At 40.4% G+C, this 21311-nt stretch overlaps 1 protein-coding gene across 2 annotated transcripts in view; it reads left to right on the top strand.

The window, feature by feature from the left end:
* The first annotated feature begins 6950 nt into the window (after positions 1 to 6950).
* Positions 6951 to 21311, top strand: part of LOC128699371 (uncharacterized) — a 361556-nt gene continuing 347195 nt past the window's right edge. For both annotated transcript variants that reach the window (XM_053792044.2, XM_053792045.2), the window contains exon 1: positions 6951 to 8501. In XM_053792044.2, coding sequence (XP_053648019.1) covers positions 7359 to 8501 — 1143 coding nt within the window. In that variant the 5' untranslated portion in view covers positions 6951 to 7358. The remainder of the gene's footprint in view (positions 8502 to 21311) is intronic.

The raw sequence follows: 21311 nt of genomic DNA, 5'->3' as shown, positions 1-21311 counted from the left end.
GTAGGGTGAACTCTTGCCCCTAAAAAAATAGAGAAACATATTCATATATGATATACATTGTGTATCTTAAATGATGTGGTTCTTTCGTCAGTGTAAAGGTGTGTGCCGGCACCATCCCCCCACTGCCACCATTCATACCTTCGTCCCTGCTCTCCCTTCCTGTGTGATATTTTACTTCTTTCACACCTGGAGGCCATAAAAAACCTTGTCGCGACTTCACTACAGGAAGTTCACTTATGGTGATAGAAAAGATATCTGTAAGGAAATAATATACAATCAGGGGAAAAATTACCTAACACTTAAAATTCAACCTTTAAAATATACTGACGCAAAGTTAGTGTTACAGTGAAATAAAATATATTTTTTCCTTTCTCATATCCTGCATCTTTCTATGCTTAAAATGAATGATTCGCTTAGTGGAAATAAATTACTTAGTAATCAGAAAACAAAAATGGAAGCCAGAGTGAAGTTTTATGTTCAATTTGCTCATTTAGCAAAAACTGGGGGGAAGGGGTGTTGGCGAGCTAATTTTAAAATGCTCTTTTTGCAGGCCCGTGTCCAGGGAAGTCAGGACGCTTTTCATATTTTAAATGTATGTTAGAGGCTTCGACCAGCTCGGATTCCTCATGGTTTTATAAACACAGAGATTCTTGTTGGGACCTGTGAACGTTTGGGGAAATCTCTCAGCGTAATATCCTACCTGGAGTCTACCTGGAGGGTATTCCGGGGATGAACACCCCCGCGCCAAGCTTCCCGGTGGATCAGGGCCTGATCAACCAGGCTGTTACTGCTGGCCGCACGTAGTCCAAGTTACGAACCCTAGCCCGGCTGATCCGGCACTGACTTTAAGTATCTGTCCAGTTCCTTCTTAAAGGCAGTCAGGGGCCTATTGGTAATTCCCCTTATGCATGGTGGGAGGCTGTTGAACAGTCTTGGGCCCCCGGACTCTTATGGTGTTTTCTCTTAGTGTACCAATAGCGCCCCTACTTTTCATTAGGGGTATTTTGCACCGCCTGTCAAGTCTTTTACTTACGTAGGGAGTGATTTCTGTGTGCAGATTCGGGACCATTCCTTCTAGGATTTTCCAAGTGTAGATTATGATATCTTTCTCTTGCCTGCGTTCCAGCGAGTACAAGTCTAGTGCTTTCAAGCGTTTCCAGTAGTTGAGGTGTCCTAGTGGGTTTTCATGACAGTTTTTATGGATTCTAATCTTCGCACACAGACAGGCTTCCGGGACTTGCCTCTCCCTCCCTTCTTTCTCATAACCTCAACTCACTTAGCTGCCTCCTGTTGCATACCTGTGGCCAGTTTCGAGAGTTCTTCTCTTACAGTCGCAGTACTGCCTGATGTCTTTCACTATAGACTCCCTATTTAACTAGGCTTTTGATGCTCGTGGCCCGCATGTCAAGCGGACTAATGACTTCCCTTTCCCCATCACATATCTTACACTACCTCGTTCAGTATTGCAATCCCCTTAACCCAGTGGTTCCCAAACTTTTTCAGCTTGTTACCCAATTTAACGTGCCACATAAAGCATGTTACCCCTTTCACAAAATGTTGTTATTATTGATATATATGGCTAAACGTGAACGTATACAGCCTCGCATACTCTGCTAATCCTAGCAAAACCATTGAAAACGTAAGAACCACACATACATTATATATAAAATTAATAATAGCTACAAATTCACAGTAACAGTGGGTAAATACTAACTATATACTGCACAGGGCAGTACACATACATACCAGCTTATGTCTACCTCGGCTGATGCTCACAGATAAACTGACAGTGTGAAATAGAGGCAGCCTCAGGAAGTGAGTGACACGTACTGGACAGGTCGATCTGGGCTACTGAGTGACTTTTGTCCTGAAGCATACTTGTCAAAATACTTTTGGGTTTCCACACACTTAGCTATATATTTCTTCTTTTCTAATACTGTATATTAGTTTTTGATGTTTATTGTTATTTGGTTTAACTTTATTACTTACTTATAATAGGTTTACTTTGCAACTTTATATACTAAGATAAAGTTAACAATAATCCTCATACCTGGTACCGCATTGTTTTCTTGATTTTCAGAATTCATAACTTTTTTTCTGTCACCCCTCCATTACCCCCCAAAAATGGTTAAATTACCCCCAGGGGGTAATTTACCCCCAGTTTGGGAACCACTGCCTTAACCCAATCACACTGGGAGGAAAGACCCTAGAATCCTTTCAGACCTCCACCCCTAGACAGACTTCTGATTCCCTTCCCCACTAAGCTAGTACCAGGTAAACCCTTTAGAGATAGGCTAAAAGAATATATATATATATATATATATATATATATATATATATATATATATATATATATATATATATATATATATATATATATATATATATTGGTACAACATATTCCCGTCAGTAGGAAACTGGTCTCAGGTCAAACCCTTGAAATCGGTCACAAGTAGATAACAGAGCATAAAACAGTTGGTTGGCGAAACGTCTATATAGTGAAGATACTTAGATGTTGCACATGTGTCTTAAGTTCATCATTAAAGCCAGAGAGTTCTAGCCAGACATATTGACACGTGAGTTATATTTGCATATTGGGAAATATTTCTTTTCTAATCCCAGCCAAAACATATTTCTAGGGAATCAAACTTCGGATGCATTACTTGGCATCACCGACCTACTGACAAATAATTTTCGGCCCGTGTTATTGGCGCTACTCCTTAAGAAATAATTTATTGGAAACCAACTGAAAGTTTGAGTTGAGGAATTTAGGTGTATCGGTCGAGCCCTAACTTTCCGTTACATCAAAATTTTAATTATCGACTTGACAAAGTTTTAATGATTGAATATAGAATTAAAATGGAAATCGCTCGTAAATTGTATTTGGTCATGCTGAGCTAGTCACCGACGTTGCTTGTATATGTAAACACACACACACACACACACACACACACACACACACACACACACACACACACACACACACACACACACACACACACACACACACACACACACACATGTGTGCCCGCGCGCGCGCGTGTGTGTGTGTGTGTGTGTGTGTGTGTGTGTGTGTGTCGTGCCGAATAGGTAAAACTGGTCAGATAGCAAGAACTCATTTAAAATTAAGTCCTGTCTAAAATTTTCTCTTATACGTTTAAAGATATACTTTTTTAATTTAATGTAAAAATTAATAATTTTGTACCAAAAGAACATTAGGAAACTTACCTAACCTTATAACAAACGCGATTTAATGTAGCATAATCCAGCTAAAAATATTTTAGATAAGTTTACAATAATTTAATAATAAAGAAAATTATTGCATATACAAATTTTCGCTTGCCCTACTCGGCAAGAAGAACGTTGCTATTTAGGTCAAAATCGCAGGTATTATATATATAATCGCAAGTATATATATATATATATATATATATATATATATATATATATATATATATATATATATATAATGGAAAAAAATATTGATAGTATTCTTGTGAGTGCTTATCGTGTATTTTCGATAGAGGCTGTCAGTGAAACAATTTGTTTTTGAGTGTATTTGAAATTGAAATTTAGCATTTTTCACTACTTATGGTGAGGCTTCGCCGAGAATAGATGTCGGGCTTCTCCTGGTGGTTTAGCCTCAGTTTTACTACTTGCAGAGAGTGTGTGTTATCTCTTTATAAATTACAAAACTTACGTGTCAGGAGCTTGATAAATAATAAAATACTTTTTATGTTAGTTTCTAATGTAATAATAATCACGTTTGTGAAATTAATTATAACATTTTAACCAAAGATGTTGTTTAATGATATACTGTGTATGGCAAGAGAATATATGCGTTATTTATTATTTGAAGAATAGTATAAACACAGCCATCCTGTACTAAATCAGCCTTATACCACAGTGGAAGTTAGTGCTCACCTTACCACAGTAACTCTCCGCTCTTGATGTCACAGAGGAAGTTGGAAGAGTTAACCTTAATACAGTAACTCTCCGCTCTTCATGGCACAGAGGAAGTTGGAAGAGTTAACCTTAATACAGTAACTCTCCGCTCTTGATGTCACAGAGGAAGTTGGAAGAGTTAACCTTAATACAGTAACTCTCCGCTCTTGATGTCACAGAGGAAATTGGAAGAGTTAACTTTAATACAGTAACTCTCCGCTCTTGATGTCACAGAGGAAGTTGGAAACGTTAACCTTAATACAGTAACTCTCCGCTCTTGATGTCACAGAGGAAGTTGGAAACGTTAACCTTAATACAGTAACTCTCCGCTCTTGATGTCACAGAGGAAGTTGGAAGAGCTCAGCTTAACACAGTAACTCAACGTTCTTGATGTCAACAAGATTCTTTTCCAGTCACAGTTGGGATATTTGATTAGCTCTAGGACTAATTACTAAAATTATTTTGCAAATCGCAGTTGGGAAGTTAATTAGCCGAGAGGATGTAAGAAAGGGAGTGGGACAGTTTTCAGAGTGGGTTTTATAAGTGCAGCTTTTATTATCTCCTAATTGATGACTTGCTGAAACTTTAAAGAAAAATTGCATTTCAAAAGTAAAGAAAAATTTTGGATATAAAGAATCTATGTTTTTGTTTGCATATGCGTTTTGACGGACGACTTTTTGTTTTCAATTGAAAATCAAATTAGCAAATTGGACGCCAAGGCGCACGTGGTCTCGCTTGGCTCAGGATTGTTGAGTTACGTTTATTAAAAGGTGAATAAATCCGCAAGTCTGTTTTATAAATATGTGAAATAATCTTATTTACAATGGTCACATATTTATGTTGATGTAAAATAATTGTTTCTAAATGCTTCGTATTTCTCTCGAAAACGCAATCTACTTTCAAAGAACGTTACAGAGTTAGTATCAAAACCGGCAAGCATAGGATGAGAAAAAACGAACCTCAGAAACAAGAGATGCTGAGCTGTCGTTGATATTCTTCAGAGCACTACCCGATCATAATCAGGCGAAATTGCTTATCTGACGAATTTACACAGAATTTCCACTGCCCTCATTAATTGAAATGCCTAAATTACTGAACAGCCTAGGACCTTCAAAGCACTGCTTGGGGTACACCCCAGAAAAATGTATTATAATTTGTATTTGAAAAGCCCTGAAGAAACTGTCTAAATCTACACGTTGAAATTAACCCTTAAGGAAGCTATAGGCATGATAGATCCTGCACAACACTTCACTGACAAGTAAGGATGTTATATATAAAACCTATAAGATAATTAAACACAGCTATTTAAATAAAATTTTTGATAGCCCTATAATTGACAAGGAGATTGACAGATATCTCAGCCATTCCTTAACAGCCAGTCTGAGTGTCGTAGACAAAAGCAGACTGACTTACAGTGAGTGCTCCAGGAGATTATCCCCAGAAATACCAACACAACGATTTGTCCCTAGCTCTATCAAGGTAGTTAAACCCGGCTGGCTTTCATCGTAGACTTTTGGTGATATTCAAAGTGAAATTTGTATGTATAATGCTGCAAATGTATTTTCATAGTAAAAATAATCGAGGTATCTACTGCGACCTCCCCCTCAATTAGGCCCACACACGCGCTATTGAATCTAGACTTCACGTGAATATGGTTAATTGCTCTAGTGTTCTGTCGTTATATTTATGAAGCCTTTACGCTTTCCACTCTGTAGTTTACGAAACTGTTGATCGAATTACTCACCGAAACTATTATTCTCTCAGGTTACCAATTTATTTTCGATGTTCTTGTCGCTTTCCTATCAAACTAACGTACGTTTGTTCTGGAATGTGTGAATGTCGGCAAGTAGGGCTATGTTTTCCAAGAATAACGGCTTTGGCTGAATCCCGGCTCTACACCAGTCAGTGGCCAGCACCCGGACAAGCACTCGGCAAGGGAAGTGCTTGTCCATGGATATCTCACTTAGTCTGTAGTTTGTGTACGAGCAAACATAACTGAAGTAACTGATGTTTATAAGTGAATGTAAATAGTATTATATACACTTATTATTTCATTATTGATGCACTTTCTTTTTTGTGTTTTATTGTCACTTAGTTTGTTGTTATAGACTTCCGAGTATATACAGTATTATTCAGAACACATTTAATCTGAACTTTTTATATTTAAGTAGTCGTAATTTTCGTGTTTTCAGACACATTATTGGCTAAGAAATGAAAAAATATTGTGTGTATCTATAAACAGTAATTCGTTAATGTTACGGTTAAATATAGTCTTTTATTATTTGCAATTAAATTGGAGCTTAAGAGCTACACTATTTTTAGCCTTTTATGATACTTTTTTCTGTAAACTAATGTTTTAAGACTTGAGAATTCAATCCGATATTAGATACTCTTTGTAAATTTATTAATTAATTCATAATGTAAAATTTGCCAAAATATTCATTGTGGTATATGTATGGAAATATAAACACATATGCAGTATAATGTGATCCTTTATTGACAACGTTTCACCCACTTTGTGGGCTTTTTTAAGTCACACACAGATCTACCTGGGGTGGAAGGTACGGGATCCACCCCAGGTAGATCTGTGTGTGACTTGAAAAAGCCCACTGTGTGGGTGAAACGTTGTCAATAAAGAATCACATTATACTGCATATGTGTTTATATTTCCACTGTGTCGGTATTTGATACCATTTATTTCCGTGGTATATGCATACACACACACACACACACACACACACACACACACACACACACACACACACACACACACACACACACACACATGCTAAACATCAAATTAACATAAGTAAAGGAAAAGAGAAAAGAATAAAAATTAAAAATAAAAAATGGGTGGTGTGTGTGTGTGGGTGCTAGAGTGAATGATACAGTATTTTTCAGCTCAAACTTTCATAACTGATAAAATGATCCTGTTCAAGTTATATATAGTTCATATTTACAGATTTTTTTAAGAATGTATAATCTTCGAAATGCCACCAGTAGGCACTAGAATTTACTGTATTGAACTTTCAGAATTTAAGGAAATCAAGTGGATTTTCTTGCATGAAAAAAATTGAAAACCACATTTTCAGTGAATCTCAAAGTATGTATTGAACTTCACCGATAGCGAGCAGGTATTGCTTGTTATTTTACAGTTAAGGAAAGTATGTATATTTTTAATTAAATACCTGAAACAAGAGTGATATTAAGATTCACCTGTGCTTTAAATAATAGTGCTGTTGCGTGATATAGTAATCTTAGGAAGTGATTAGTGTTGCAAAGAAGTGATTAGCTTTTTGACGAAGTGGTTAGTGCTACTAAGGAGTAAAATAGTGTTGAGAAGTGAATAGTGTTCGTGATAATTTGTGTTTCTATATCGTGCGACATGTGACGCATCAAGCTGTACATATTTCATGGAGGTGTGGAGGGACACTCCTCTTCGAGGGGTCCACCCCCTGCCCCAGGTCTCAGCTGCCACCGACTTTGCCTCGTCCACTGCTTTATCCTCCTCCACCGCCTTCCTTTCTTCCTCCAATTCTCTCACCACATTATCCAAGGCCTTTGTCACGTCTTCCAGAAACTTTACCTCGTTCTCACACGCCTTTTCCTCATCCTCTCCATCCCCTTCGTCGTCGTCGTCATCTTCCCCGTCGCCCCGAGGTCACGGGCTGGGTGTGAGGGTTGAGGGGGGACACATGAAGGGGGCGTGTGTGGAGGAGTTCGGGAGGGGCCAGGCAGCCCCCCACCCCCACACACAGTCTCTTGTGCCCCGCGTCACTAGCTACCCTGACGCCTCCAGTGACTTTCGTGTGCCTTGTAGTACACAAGTTGATGCGAACTGTGTAGGTCAGAACTGCGCAACCACCCCACTAGAACCCCTCCATAGAACATTAAGCACTGCTCTGGGCTCATACACTCAGGCTACATCACATTTTAATGGAGAAAGTGAGTGCTCTACGGAAAATAACAATTACTCTCATGGCACTCGCATTGCTATTAGTTCGTGCAGGGAACACGAGGCAGCAGACCTGCGTGTGGGCTGGTTTGGTGTTGGTGTTGAACGTAGCGTTGACCACCCGACCTCTGGCTCTACTATCAACGGTCTGCCTACTTCTTCCTACCATCATACTTACCGTGCCATCGAAGAGAGTCTCAGGCGTCACAAAGTTCAGAATGGAAAGTTGCCTTCGACTAATGGAGCAGAGAATGGCATTGCGGTGTCGAGGTACAACAATATCAGGATTCAGAACGCTGCTCAGGTGTTAGCGGGGGCAGGACGGGGGTCGGTGACCTCTCCGTTAGATTTGAGCATCAACGCAGGGGGCATACAACAGCCCACCCGTGCACGTTCGCGCCCCTCCGGTAACCATATCTCCATCAGACCCAAGCTCTCTCTTCCCGCCGACGATCAGGACCCCGACAGCCCCGACGAAGGTCTGGTGGACGGCCCTGGAGGACTCACCGGCCGTGTCAAGAACCTGTGTGGTTCCTTCAACCTGGCCGGGGATACCATGGAAGGGATTATCCAGTGCCTGGTCTTCCTCAAAGCCTTCAGTGTATGTATCCTGCTTCTGACTACACACTTTCTGTCTTCCTCAAGGCTATCAGTGTATGTATTCCGCTTCTGGCTACACACTTTCTATCTTCCTCAAAGCGTTAAATGTATGTGTTCTGCTTCTGGCTACATACTTTTTCCTCAAGGCCTTCAGTGTGTGTATTCTGTTGTTTAGTCACATTCGTTCCTCAAGGTTTTCGGTGTATGTATTCTTCTGGCCGTAAACTTTCTTCCACAAGGCCTTTAGTGTATACATCCTGTTTTGCCCTGTCACTGTCTTTAATTTTTTCAGTGTATATATCAGCTGCTTCTGGCTACAAGCATTTTTTCTCAAGGCCTTCAGTGTATGTATCCGCTTCTGGCGACAAAGTTTTCTCTTTCAGTTTAACATTGAAAAACCAGTAGAGAGCTCCTTACCTATAAGATATTTGCCTCTCACTTTTATTAATAATGTATTATTGCTGTATGTTTTCTTTTGTATCCTGTATCTTCTGTATTCAAAATAAAGATTATTTTTTCACCTAGTAGTTGTTGATAAACGGAAAAGTTATAGACAGTTTTAGAATGGAACATTTTTAATACTGGATAATGCTTCTACAGTGCCCCCTTTGCATCCTCTTGCTTGAATATTATACAGTAACATATTACTTACCGTTCCATTTGCCCCCTCTCTTCCCAATATCTACCCCTCGCTCCTCTGAATCCATCCCTCGCTTCCCTTCACTCCCCTTCATCTGTCGTCTCCTCTCCTTTTCGTTCCATGTACACATTAATTATTGTTGAGGAGTGGTGTCAGGTGGCTGATGGAGACTTATGGTTGGCCCTCTCCCCATCTCCAGCCCTTCTCTCTCCCTCCCTTCTCACCCACCTCTCTCCTTTCCCTCTCTCACTTCTCTCTCCCTCTCCCACTTCTCTCTTTCCCTCTCACACTTTTCACTTTCCAATATTTCTCATTTTTCTCCTTCACACCACTCCATTTTTTTGTTTTGCAACGTCTCATTTCTCTCCATTTGTCAGCATTCTTCCTTTCCTCTCACACTTCGCCCGTATCCCCCTTCCCTCTCACTATTCTTCCTTCTCTCTAATTCTTTTCCTTCTCTCCCTTTCATCTTGTCCATTTTCTCCCATCTCACTCTTTTCCCTTCTTTCCCTTCCGTCTTACTCTTTTCTCTTCCTCCAGTCTCATTCTTCTCCCTTCTCTGGTTTGGCTTCCCTTTGTTCATACACATAGAGCATAGCAGCACCAAACTTGGATAAATTAGTAATAGAGAAGACGAATGCAGAATATAGAATAGAATCTCTAGATTATGTTAATGTTAATAGTAAAGATGTATATTTCAGTTTTGCACTTTACCTCCTATGACATTCTGTAATGTTTATTTTGTCTTCCCTGCAGGTAAGTGTGGCTTGCGGCAAGGACTGGGCTTGCGTGTGTGCTAGTGATGACCTCGCCAGTATGGTAGGTACTAAGCTATATACAATGTGGCAACAGCAGCACTCGCTCTAGGGAGAGAGAGAGAGAGAGAGAGAGAGAGAGAGAGAGAGAGAGAGAGTGAGTGAGTGAGTGAGTGAGTGAGTTCCGAAAAGAGGAAGCAAGCAAATCAGAGGGTGCTAAAAAAAGGTAAATTAACCATATTGATTATATTAACCCATAAGAAGGAAATTATAAGGGGCGGCTTCCATCTGACAGAGCTGGGCGCATAATACTATCTTAGAGTGGTAGATAAGACACATAGGCAACATTAGGCAACTTTATTCCGAAACGTTTCGCCTACACAATAGGCTTCTTCAGTCGAGTACAGAAAGTAGGCATGAGCAGTAGAGATGTGAAGACGATGTAATCAGTCCATCACCCTTGAAGTCGTAGATTTGATATTGTCAGTCCCTCAGCCTGGAGAGGTTTTGTTCCAAAGTCTGGAACTAACTGAAGATCAAGCGACAGTGTTGAAACTTCAATACTGTCGGAAGGAGAGGTCCATCAAGGGTGATGGACTGATTACATCGTCTTCACATCTTTACTGCTCCTGCCTACTTTCTGTACTCGACTGAAGAAGCCTACTGTGTAGGCGAAACGTTTCGGAATAAAGTTGCCTATGTGTCTTATCTACTAACCTGTCGGTATTGTATACCATTTGATAATCACTATCTTAGAGTGTTCGTTATCTCTGGAACGCTAAAAAGTTGGAGGATAGGCTGAACATATAACATACTGGAAGAAGAGAAACGAAAGCAAGTGGAGAAAAAAGTGCGAGAAGTGGGGGTGTCATAGGCACAATTAAAGAACATTATCAACATCCATGGCCGAAGATTCTTCAACTTTCTACAAGAAGATTTGAGAAATAATGCAGAATAAAAGAGTCAAGGGTCTCGAGGAGACATAAGTTTATACAGAAAGAGCCTGATCGGCTAGGCTGTGATTGCTGTGTACTTTGGCTTCAGGCTGGTTGCAAGAGTTTAACTCACAAAACCGGTTACAGTTGCACCACTATTAAACGTATAGACAGGGGGGAGACATTGATTGGATTAATGTGGCATATTATGTCTATTTGCCGAGTTGTACCCAGAGTAATTGTGTTTATGTTGGAGAGACGAGAAGTGCTGCTCTTGACTTGTGTCCACAGGTGCCTTGACCGCTTGTGGCCTCGCGGGGTCTATCCTACTTAAATTATATCCGGGGGGAAACCCTAAACCCGTAAAGGTCATATAGCTCCTGAACAGTGGAAGGTGGTCGAGCAGTCAGATTTGATCCGAGGAATCGGAGGTAGCTCTGGTTCGTTAGACGAAGTGCCTTTCATCAGCGTTCAGGAGCTCCCTTGAAGTGATGTGCTACTGAGGGACTTTGGAATGTAGAGAGAACTTAAAGGTCCTACATTCATTTAGTCCGCCTCTGAATGACTCACGTGGGTTAAACGTTGTGAATGATACAATAGTTCATCGAACATTTAAATTATAGGAAACTTTTATCAGAATTATGTATCCAAATTTGCATATAAATTATACAACAGTAACTGGTTTCAAATCTACACAGTGAAATTATGTCGTAGAATGAGAGGCACTTATCATTCGTTGTTTCCGAAATGCTCTATAACCCGTGTGGGTTTAGCGTTTTTCACTGATTAAATTAAGATGAAATCCATTCAGTGTTCCCATTTTCTCCACTATATCCATTCTCTTCCCCCCACAGTCTGTCTCTTCCCCCCACAGTCTGTCTCTTCCCCCCACAGTCTGTCTCTTCCCCCACTTCCTCTTTATACTCATCCTCCCCCCGTCTTCTCTTTCTAATCTTCCTTTTTTCCCTCATCTCGACTGTGCCCATTTCTCTCATCAAGCAGCTGGGGACGCCCATCTGCTTGATGTTTACCTACCGATCAGCTGATTTCCTAGTAGTTTTTTTTTTATATAGATATTTTGTTCATCGAGTGAGATAAATATTTATCGCTGTAGTTCTTGCGGTTTGAGCTCATTAAAAGGAAAGAGATGTTTGATTTTAAAAGTTAAAAATAGTTACAACAGTCAGATACTAACAATACTCTGAGTCATCACTCATCAGGGAGTCTCTTGTTATGACAGGGAGCGGTTGATGTCACCATTAGTCACTTAGGAGGACTCATCCGGAGATCATTCTCTTGTGACCTCCAGAACCGGTCATTTGTAAACTCCGAAACACAATATATACAATGTTTGTAATTTGATGAAGACGGTCGCCAACCAGTGGCTATTATCAATTCTATACAGAGTTTATATATGGAAGACAGGGTAAAGGACTGAGAGACCTGGTCAAGGACTTGACCGCGGGGGACGTTGACCCCCAGAACACCCTCCTGGTAGACTCTAGGTAGACCCTGAGCCGTGAAAAATGTTCAATCTCTTGGTCTTGCTCAGTCTGAAATAATTGTAATGTTTCCAGCCGAGGTTGTGGAGAAACAAAATGTCTGAATTTTGACCTGATTATTTAAAGATTTTAATGCCAAAGTTTGAATTAAAGTAGATGGAGTTGAAATAAATATAATAAGCTTCATATTTTCTCCAGGCAACACTAATTCTTATTTCGTGCAATAAATTATAGAAAATTACTATTGAACCTGACCGAGAACAGTCATAACGACATCTTCATATTTAACAATTAAATATGAACGACAGTACTAAGAAATAATATTTTAACAGTAGTTAACATGAATTAAAATAACTAAACATGAATAACAATTAAAACATGAATAGTAATTAAACGTTCTTTGATTTGTTTAAAAATTAATACTAAAAACATTGAAGTGAATTTTTTTATGTTAATGTGTTGTATTGGCAACAATGTATTCTCGTGTGGGAATTTGCCTCAGGAGTTGTCATTGTTGCCACAAGCTAAAAAAGAAACGGAAGCTCCCGTGGGAGCTCCGGACTTAGGAACGCTCATGAAAAATGTGTCGTCTCTCCCTCAATATACTTTATTTGTTGTTCTGATTTATTTCTAGATGAAGGTGAAAACATTACTAGATACACTAATTTGAGTGTCATAAAATATAATTGTCTCTAAATAACCCGTCTTCCAACTTGAACATAGAGCGTGTGGTTTCCAACTATTTTTAATCTGCAGTGTCTTCCCCACTGCCAGACGTAATGCGTTTGTTTGTGTAATGTTATTAGCTGTTTACCACAGGTAAATATAAGGTATTTAAGATGTAGTTTGATTAACCTAATTTTGTTGAGTTTTTTTTTTTTTTTTTAATTTTGATCACGCCTTAATTCGTGCAGAAATTGACGCACTGTAATTCGTTGGGTAAGTTCCTGCCATTTGCAGGACGGATTGCTTACGTACCTTTCCTTTACCGTTGATATGAGTTTGATAAGTTTCCAGAGTTTTTCTATTCCCGGAGCCCGGCTCGTCTGGTGCTTACCTGGTTAACCAGGCTGTTGCTGCTGGCGGCCCGTTGGCACATATATCCGTCACAGCCTAGTGGATCTGGCACCTGGTGAAGACACTTGTCCAGTTTCCTCATGAAGACTTCTACACTTGTCCCAGCCATGTTTCTGATATCTTCTGGTTACATGTTGAGTAGTCTGGGGCCACCAATGTAGTTGCAGTGATCTTTTATTATGCCACTATTAAATATGGTAAAAATTACAGTGGTGGCAACCCAACAATACTCCATAGAACTGAAATTATTACTTACGAGAGCGAGTTCGGCAGACGGTGCAGAGTACCTCACATGAAAAGCACGATGCAGCTGGTACACTAAGAGAAAATTTAATAAGAGTAAAGGGTCTTAAGACCTTACAACACGCCCCTTAACTGTCTTGAAGGGTAACATGGAAGGTACTTCAGGGCCTGGTCCCAAATCTGCTCACAGCCATAACATACTGGAAGGAGAGATATGGGAGGAAGTGCAAAATAAACCCAGTGAAAAGCAGGGGTGCAGTGAGCACAATAAGGTAACACTGTATCAACATTCGTGGTCCCAGATTATTCAACATCTTAACAAAAGATATCAGAAACAGTGCTGGGACAAGTGTAGAAGTGTTCAAGAGGAAACTGGACGTTTTCATAAAATGCCAGATCAACTAGGCTGTGATGGATACGTGGAGCTGCGGTCTACCAACAGTAACAGCCCGATTGACCAGGCAAGCACCAGAAGACCCTATCCCATGGTCGGGTTCAGGGAGTAGAAAAACTCTGGGAACTCATCAAAGGTAAAAGGTAATTTGACTGGTTCTTCCATACACAAATAACCCACACAAATAACCATACACAGATAACGTTTCGGTCTGCCTGGACCTCTCCTATGTGTGGGTTATTTGTGTATTGTCCCCGTCATGGTATTGTGGCTTTTTGTTCTTTATGGTTCTTCCAGATCGTTTCTGCGCAGCGAGCTCTTGAGAATAGTGATCCACAGAAGAATTCGAAAGGAAGTCAACATATAAGCTGCAGGAATGTTAACCCAACATGTAGCAATAATGGCTAAGCCATTGTCAGTTCCTCACAGCTTTGCCCTGTGCCTTGCTTAGGTAATTAGGGATTTGAATTATAAAATTGCGATATTATTTTGAGAATTAACCGGAAATTATTACGTACAGAGCGGCAGTAATTTTGAGGATTATAATTACATAGTACAACATGGGTGGGGAGGAACTGTAAATATTAGAGTGAAAGAGACCTTGAGTAATTAGAACACCTAACATATCGTCAGAAATACACATAGACAATGCCATGAAATACACATGCGCCATATAATGTCAACAGCATATGCAAGATTAGCAAACCTTTGAATAACATTCAGGAACCTGAATAAAAAAAACTAAAATCTTATATAGATATATAATAGTCTAGTCACTGCATACACAGCACCTGCAAGGAGCGTATTAATCCAGTCACCATACACAGCCTCGGCATGGAGTGTATTAGTCCAGTCATTGCATACACAGCCCCAGCACGGAGCGCACACCTGATCAAGTACGTTAAGAAGCTCGAGCAAATCCAAGGTTTTGCAAGCAGGCTAGTACCAGAACTGAGAGGAATGCATTATGAGGAGAAATTTAAAGAACTGAAACTGACAATCTTGGCAGAGAGAAGGACGAGGGAAGACATGAATACGTCATACAAAAAATCTTAAGGAAAATCTGTAGGTCAAAGAAGTGCAGACAGTTTGAATTAAGAGAACCAGGATCAAGAGGACACAGTTGAAAGCTGAAGACACAGATGAGCCAAGATGTAAGATATTTCTTTAGTTTCAGAGATGTTAAAAAGTGGACTGACTAAGGCGAGGCAGTGGTAGAGGCAGACTCAATACACAGCTGAAAGAGTGGACATGAAATATCTAAGAGGAAAGACATCAGTGATTATGATCAAAGTAATCTATGAGGCGGGGCCAGGATCTGAGTCTCAACCTCCGCGAAAATAGCTAGGTGTGCACACGCACGTGTGTTGGCCACTTTGACTGCAGAGGCTTTAAAGGACTGATTTGTTTCTAACTTTATTTGACAGCCAGTTGACACTTGGACCTTAACACAGCATCTTTAAATAATTTCGGCATTTATGTTACAACGAACATTTAATCGAGAAATTAATCTTGCATTAATATTTAATAAATTGTAAATATTTAGTAAAAAATATTGCATTTAGCAGTGGCAGTTGTGGCCCTGGTTGAAGTAAGTCAAGGTTGGGTTAGCATTATCATGATGTAGCGGGACCAGTGTTGACATTGAGCGTGGCGGGGACCATAAACTCACCATGTGAACTGGCGAGCATTCCCCAGAAGCACCTGCTGCATCAACATCATTATAGAGCACTGCCTCACACCGCCGCCTCTTGCCTCCATCTCTCCGCATATTTAGACCTCGCTGCTTCAGCCATATTCCTTTGACCGGGAGTGTTATGCCAAATTGGCTGAAAAAGAAGACACATGAGAAGTGGAACAGTCACAAACAGAAGTATTGGAAGTGGTGTTTTATAGTAATGAATGGGACGAGAGCTTTCTGGGGACGTTTAGTGTATTTCTCCTGAATATGTATAAATATATAAATTTTACTATTTTATTATAATCTCGTAATATAAATATAAAATTATAACTTAGCCACTATTTGGATGCAGAGAAACGTCGCCGAAATTTTCCTCTCCAAATTATTAATTAATTGTTAATTGTTCTAGTCGCGGCATTGTTTATTTAGTTCTACGACGATATTATACAAGTAGAGCAGAACGTGCGTCATAGTAGTGAAAGTTTTAAGATGGTGTAGGAAGAGTAACACAGATATAAAGCCGAGTCGTATGGGAGGTTCATGTGGTACTGGCCATGTTGTCTTATATTCTGGCTAAACTGAACCATGACACCAAGGAGCTTTTTTTCCTTCGCTATCTTATCTCGCTCTCTCTGTCTCAGGTCCTTTCCGCTTGTTCCTTCACTCTACCAGTCCCTTTTGGCTCTCCCACACCCCGCTTTCTCTTATCATTTCGCCACTTCCTTTCCCCTTTTTTGTTATATTTTTACCACTCCTTCCCTCGTCTCCCGTCCACTGGTCTCTGCGGGATCCCATTCAGCCAGTGACTGCGGTTGGCTCCGCCATAATGAGACTGTGATCGTTTGACGACACACTCTTACTTCTTTCTCATTGGCGTCTTTTTCTCTCTTATTTATTATGACTTTCTCTTAATATTTTTTATTAGATTATTTTCTTTCTCAATCTTATATTTGTTGCCTCGCCAGGATCAATAAAAAGAATCGTTCACTCACCTTAGTTCTATCCTTCAAGCATTCACTATCACCTCACTTCTTCCCTCCAAACGTTTACTCTCATTCATTTCTTCTCTTCAGACGTTCACTCTCACCTCACTTCTTCCCTTCAAACGTTCACTCTCACCTCACTTCTTCCCTTCAAACGTTCACTCTCACCTCACTTCTTCCCTTCAAACGTTCACTCTCACCTCACTTCTTCCCTTGAAGCGTTTACTCTCACCTTACTTCCCTACACCAAACGTTCACTCTCATCTCAGTTCTTTCCTTTTGGTCTTCACTCTTAGAGTTCCTGCGAGAAAGGGCCAGATCTTGGGAATACGTTAAGAAAACTCACATTTGGGAATTGGATCGGGCCAAATGTGTGTCCTGGGCCGAGCACTCTGGAGATTGTCAGATGATAAGTCCACTAGTGCGGAATATTGTTGTCCGATAAGCTATCAGACCCAGATACACGGTAGCCTGCCTGGGTCATTGTCGTGTAGGAAAATGGGATATATCTGCAATGTGCTGCTGCTATCCAATTCTGTATGATCTCTGGGTCTGGTGTTGGATGCTGGGGGGGGGATGGAGAGGGAAATTGTGGGTAGTAGCGGAAGGGTTGTGGGTGTTGGAGGAGGGGTTGTTGATGGAGAAACTGTTGTTTTCTGTGTGAGACTTAGAAATAATGATGTGGGAGGATCTCATATTCAAGGATAACAACAATGTTGCCATTGCTACTGCAAGGAAAATGATAGGCTGGATAACTAGAACTTTTAAGACAAAATATGTTGAGCCAGTGATATTCTTCAAGTCACTTGTTCTCTCCAGGCTAGAATACTGCTGTGTACTAACGGCCCCCTTCAAGGCAGGAGAGTTTGCCGAGCTGAATAGAGAAGTTTCACTGTATATACTCAGCTAAACCTTTGAACTACTGGGAACTCTTCAGGTCCATTCAACTGTATTCCTTAGAATGTAGGAGAAAAAAGTACATAATTTACATCTGGAAAATCCTGGAGGAACTGATCGCAAGCCGGAGCATTGAAATAATTCCGTGTGTCGACAAGAGACTTGGCAGAGGCTTCAAAATACCTGCAAAAAACAAGGGCGCGACGAGTACACTAAAAGAGAAGTCGATGAGAGTCAGAGGTCCCCGACTCTTCAACACCCTCCTCCGCACATAAGGCGAATTTCCAACACACCTCTAATGGTCTTCAAGAGGGAATTGGGCAAGTTCCTCAAATCACTGCCTGATCAACCGGGCCGTGGTTCGTAAGTTGGACTGCGTACTGCCAGCAGTAACAGCCTGATTGATCAGGTCTTGATCACCCAGGAGGCCTGGTTTGGAACCATGCCGCGGGGGCGTTGATCCTCGGGAACGTCCTTCAGGTATCTTTTAGGTGATGATAGGAATGAAATGAAGGTGCGTGGAGGAGAATTGTGGGAGGTGGTAGTGGGAAGAATTGTGGGACGTTGTATGGGGGAGAATTGTAGAGATAGTTGAAGGTAACTGCAAGTAGTGGAGAGGGTTACCGTGTGCTGGTGGAACTGAAAGATATATGCCGTGCTGGTTATAATTATTTGTAGGGATTTCATATTGTCTGTTGGTTGTTTGCAGAGAGAATAGCGGAGGTTGGAAAGAACAAGTGTAGCCGGCGTGAAGAATAGCATATGTTACGTACAGTGTGTTGTGTATAACACCCAGGGATGAGTGTGTGTGTTGTGTACAACATTCAGGGAGAGTGTGTTATGTGCAGTACCCAGGGAGGAGGTTGTGTGTTTGTGTACAGCATCCAGAGAGGGTGTCTTGTGTACCCAGGGTTGAGGGTATCAGTAAAGAAATACATAAAAATATATTTTTTTCCGTGTACACAGATTTCAAGGAAAATCGATATTTCATATAAAAATTTTTGTCTGATATAAAGTGATTACGAATTTGATTATTGCACAATAAACACTAGTACCAACATCCTTATTAATCAAAGCTTCAAACAGGCCTGGTCTGGACTGGGCGATGATTCCAGGAATCAAAAAGTCAATATACAGGGCACTGTGGCATCAGCTGATGTGATCCTGTCACTTTAATGCCTTGGTTAGTATTATACTTCTTATATGTTAAGTAATTATGTGTTATGCGATTTTTAATTTGAATATGTTACATGGGAGTATAGACGAGTGGTTTTGGGAATGTTGGAGTGTGAGGAAGTTAGTATTTATGAAGGGGTCCAGAGGAAAACAGTGTTACCACTCTGAAGGAGAGGCGTAGATGTTTCAGTTCGGAGAATCATTTAAATTGTAATGACTGAATACTTTTGGGAAGACAGGTATTGAATGAATGATGATGAATATGCTTCCTTGTTTCTTTTCGGGTTATCCTATCTCGATGTGCGTATTGTAATTTGAATGCATGTTATATTAAAATCTTATGTACAGGCCTGGTGGTTAACGCTCTCGCTTCACACGGTGAGGGCCTGGGTTCGATTCCCAGCCAGAGTAGAAACATTGGACGTGTTTCTTTCAACCTGTTGTCTATGTTCCCCATCAGTAAAATGGGTACCTGGGTGTTAGTCGACTGGTGTGGGTCGCATCCTGGGACACTGACCTAAGGAGGCCTGGTCACAGACCGGGCCGCGGGGGCGTTGACCCCCGGAACTCTCTCCAGGTAAACTCCAGGTAAACAGGAAATCAGTATTTATATGTCGGTTCAGGTGATACTGTTACAGTAAAAAAATTCATCTCTGTACATTTGATGGTGCACATTGCTATTGTTGATATAGTGCACTACTTGTACTATACTTCCGTTAGCTACTATTTTCTTTTATTATTCTTTACCTTTGAAACAATAACCGAGGAAGAATAGAAATAGCTAAGGAAACTGGATACAGAAACGACAGAAAGCCAAAGCGGCATATTACCATGAATATTGAGAGAAGGTGCTGCAACACTGAGTAAGTTGACAGGCCAAAGCTACACTCGTTGGGAACATGGGGAACTACCACACCTCATGGAAGAAAATTAGTATTGAAAAAGGTGGCATTAGCATGGGTAAATTACAGAACAATAACATTATCTCACATTCCATGCACATTGGAGAAAGTAGTGAAAATATAGAGATAAGAAGATGCGTCTCAGAACTTTATAAATAGGTATTCACAAATGAAGACATGTTTAGGCCGGTAGGTTATTACAAATAGGTAAATCTAATCACCAATCAACACCTGCACACACTACTCTTCTACACCTTTACAAACTATCCTCCGACTCACAAAGACACTTCTCCTACACCTGAAAACACACTCCTCTTACATCTAAACACTCACTACCCTTAATGACACTCTTCACACACACACACACACACACACACACACACACACACACACACACACACACACACACACACACACACACACACACACACACACACACACACACACAAATAAATATACAGCACACAACACATATCACACCACACCATCCCACCCAACTAACCATACACTTCTCTCCTACACCTATATACACACTCGCCTACCATACTCACACATACCGTCTAACAATATGATATATCGAAACAGACACGAGCTATGACCTTTCTCGCTGTTAATACTGAAGCATTTCCAGAGTTGAAAATTGTTGCACAAATCGCTCTCAGCTCGGCCATAACTACGGGCAGTAAACACTGTGAGTCACAAATCAGCCAGATTTGTGTGTTGCTCTTGTTACACTAATCAGTATTCAGTTTGATTACCCAGCGTAGACCCGGGACGGGACTTAGTCTCTGGGTTAACCCGGAGTCGCAGTGGTCGACAGTGGCGTGTTGAACTTAATACACCACGTGGCTAATTACCCTACTCTTACCGGAAACATATTAGTCCAGTCACTCTTGCAGTAAATGATGAACTAATTGCAAAAAAATATAATTTTTCTGTGTTACATTGATGATAAAAGGAGTTGTTGCAACATCAGTAAAATGAATTTAACTTTTCGTACACTTCATGCATATATATTCGCTTTGTTTTTGTAACTGATTTTTAATGCTAATTCTTCTGAAGACCTACCCACAATGCACTGATGCAATTAAAATTTATTTATATTTATAAATTATTAGCCAAAAAAATCGAGTAATGAGTGAGTATGGGCGAAATAATTATGTTACTGTGTGATATACAGGATATATAGTAAATTATTGAGTTATGAACATAGCATGGTGTCATATAATTTTAACATGTTAATATTAGCAGCGAACAACAGATAACCTTGTTATGAGAAATCTTTTCGAAAAGTCAATTTTACTGCACATATGACATTTTTCGGTTCGTCCATGTTGTTCACACATGTTAAGGATGAGTTTGGTATGTATGCCTCTGAAGTAATATTAATTTTTTCCGGTGTTAATATTAATTCTTCCTCCGAGGTGGTCAATATTTTACGCTGCTTCATGGGTACAAACATGCTTGACACACATTAGGATGGTTAAGGTAATATTGCCCATCCTTCCTTACCAACCCCAGCCCCCCTCCTTTCCTCTCACCCTTATCCTCTCTCTTCCCACTCCTGCCCTATCCTTACCTCCCTCCTAACCGTTCCCTTCTCTTTCTTACCACATCAATCTATTC

Source organism: Cherax quadricarinatus, chromosome 61, assembly GCF_038502225.1.
Source record: "Cherax quadricarinatus isolate ZL_2023a chromosome 61, ASM3850222v1, whole genome shotgun sequence".
NCBI classification, from domain to species: Eukaryota; Metazoa; Arthropoda; class Malacostraca; order Decapoda; family Parastacidae; genus Cherax; species Cherax quadricarinatus.
Note: the sequence above shows the minus strand (reverse complement) of the source record. Positions and strands in the feature narration are given on the sequence as shown.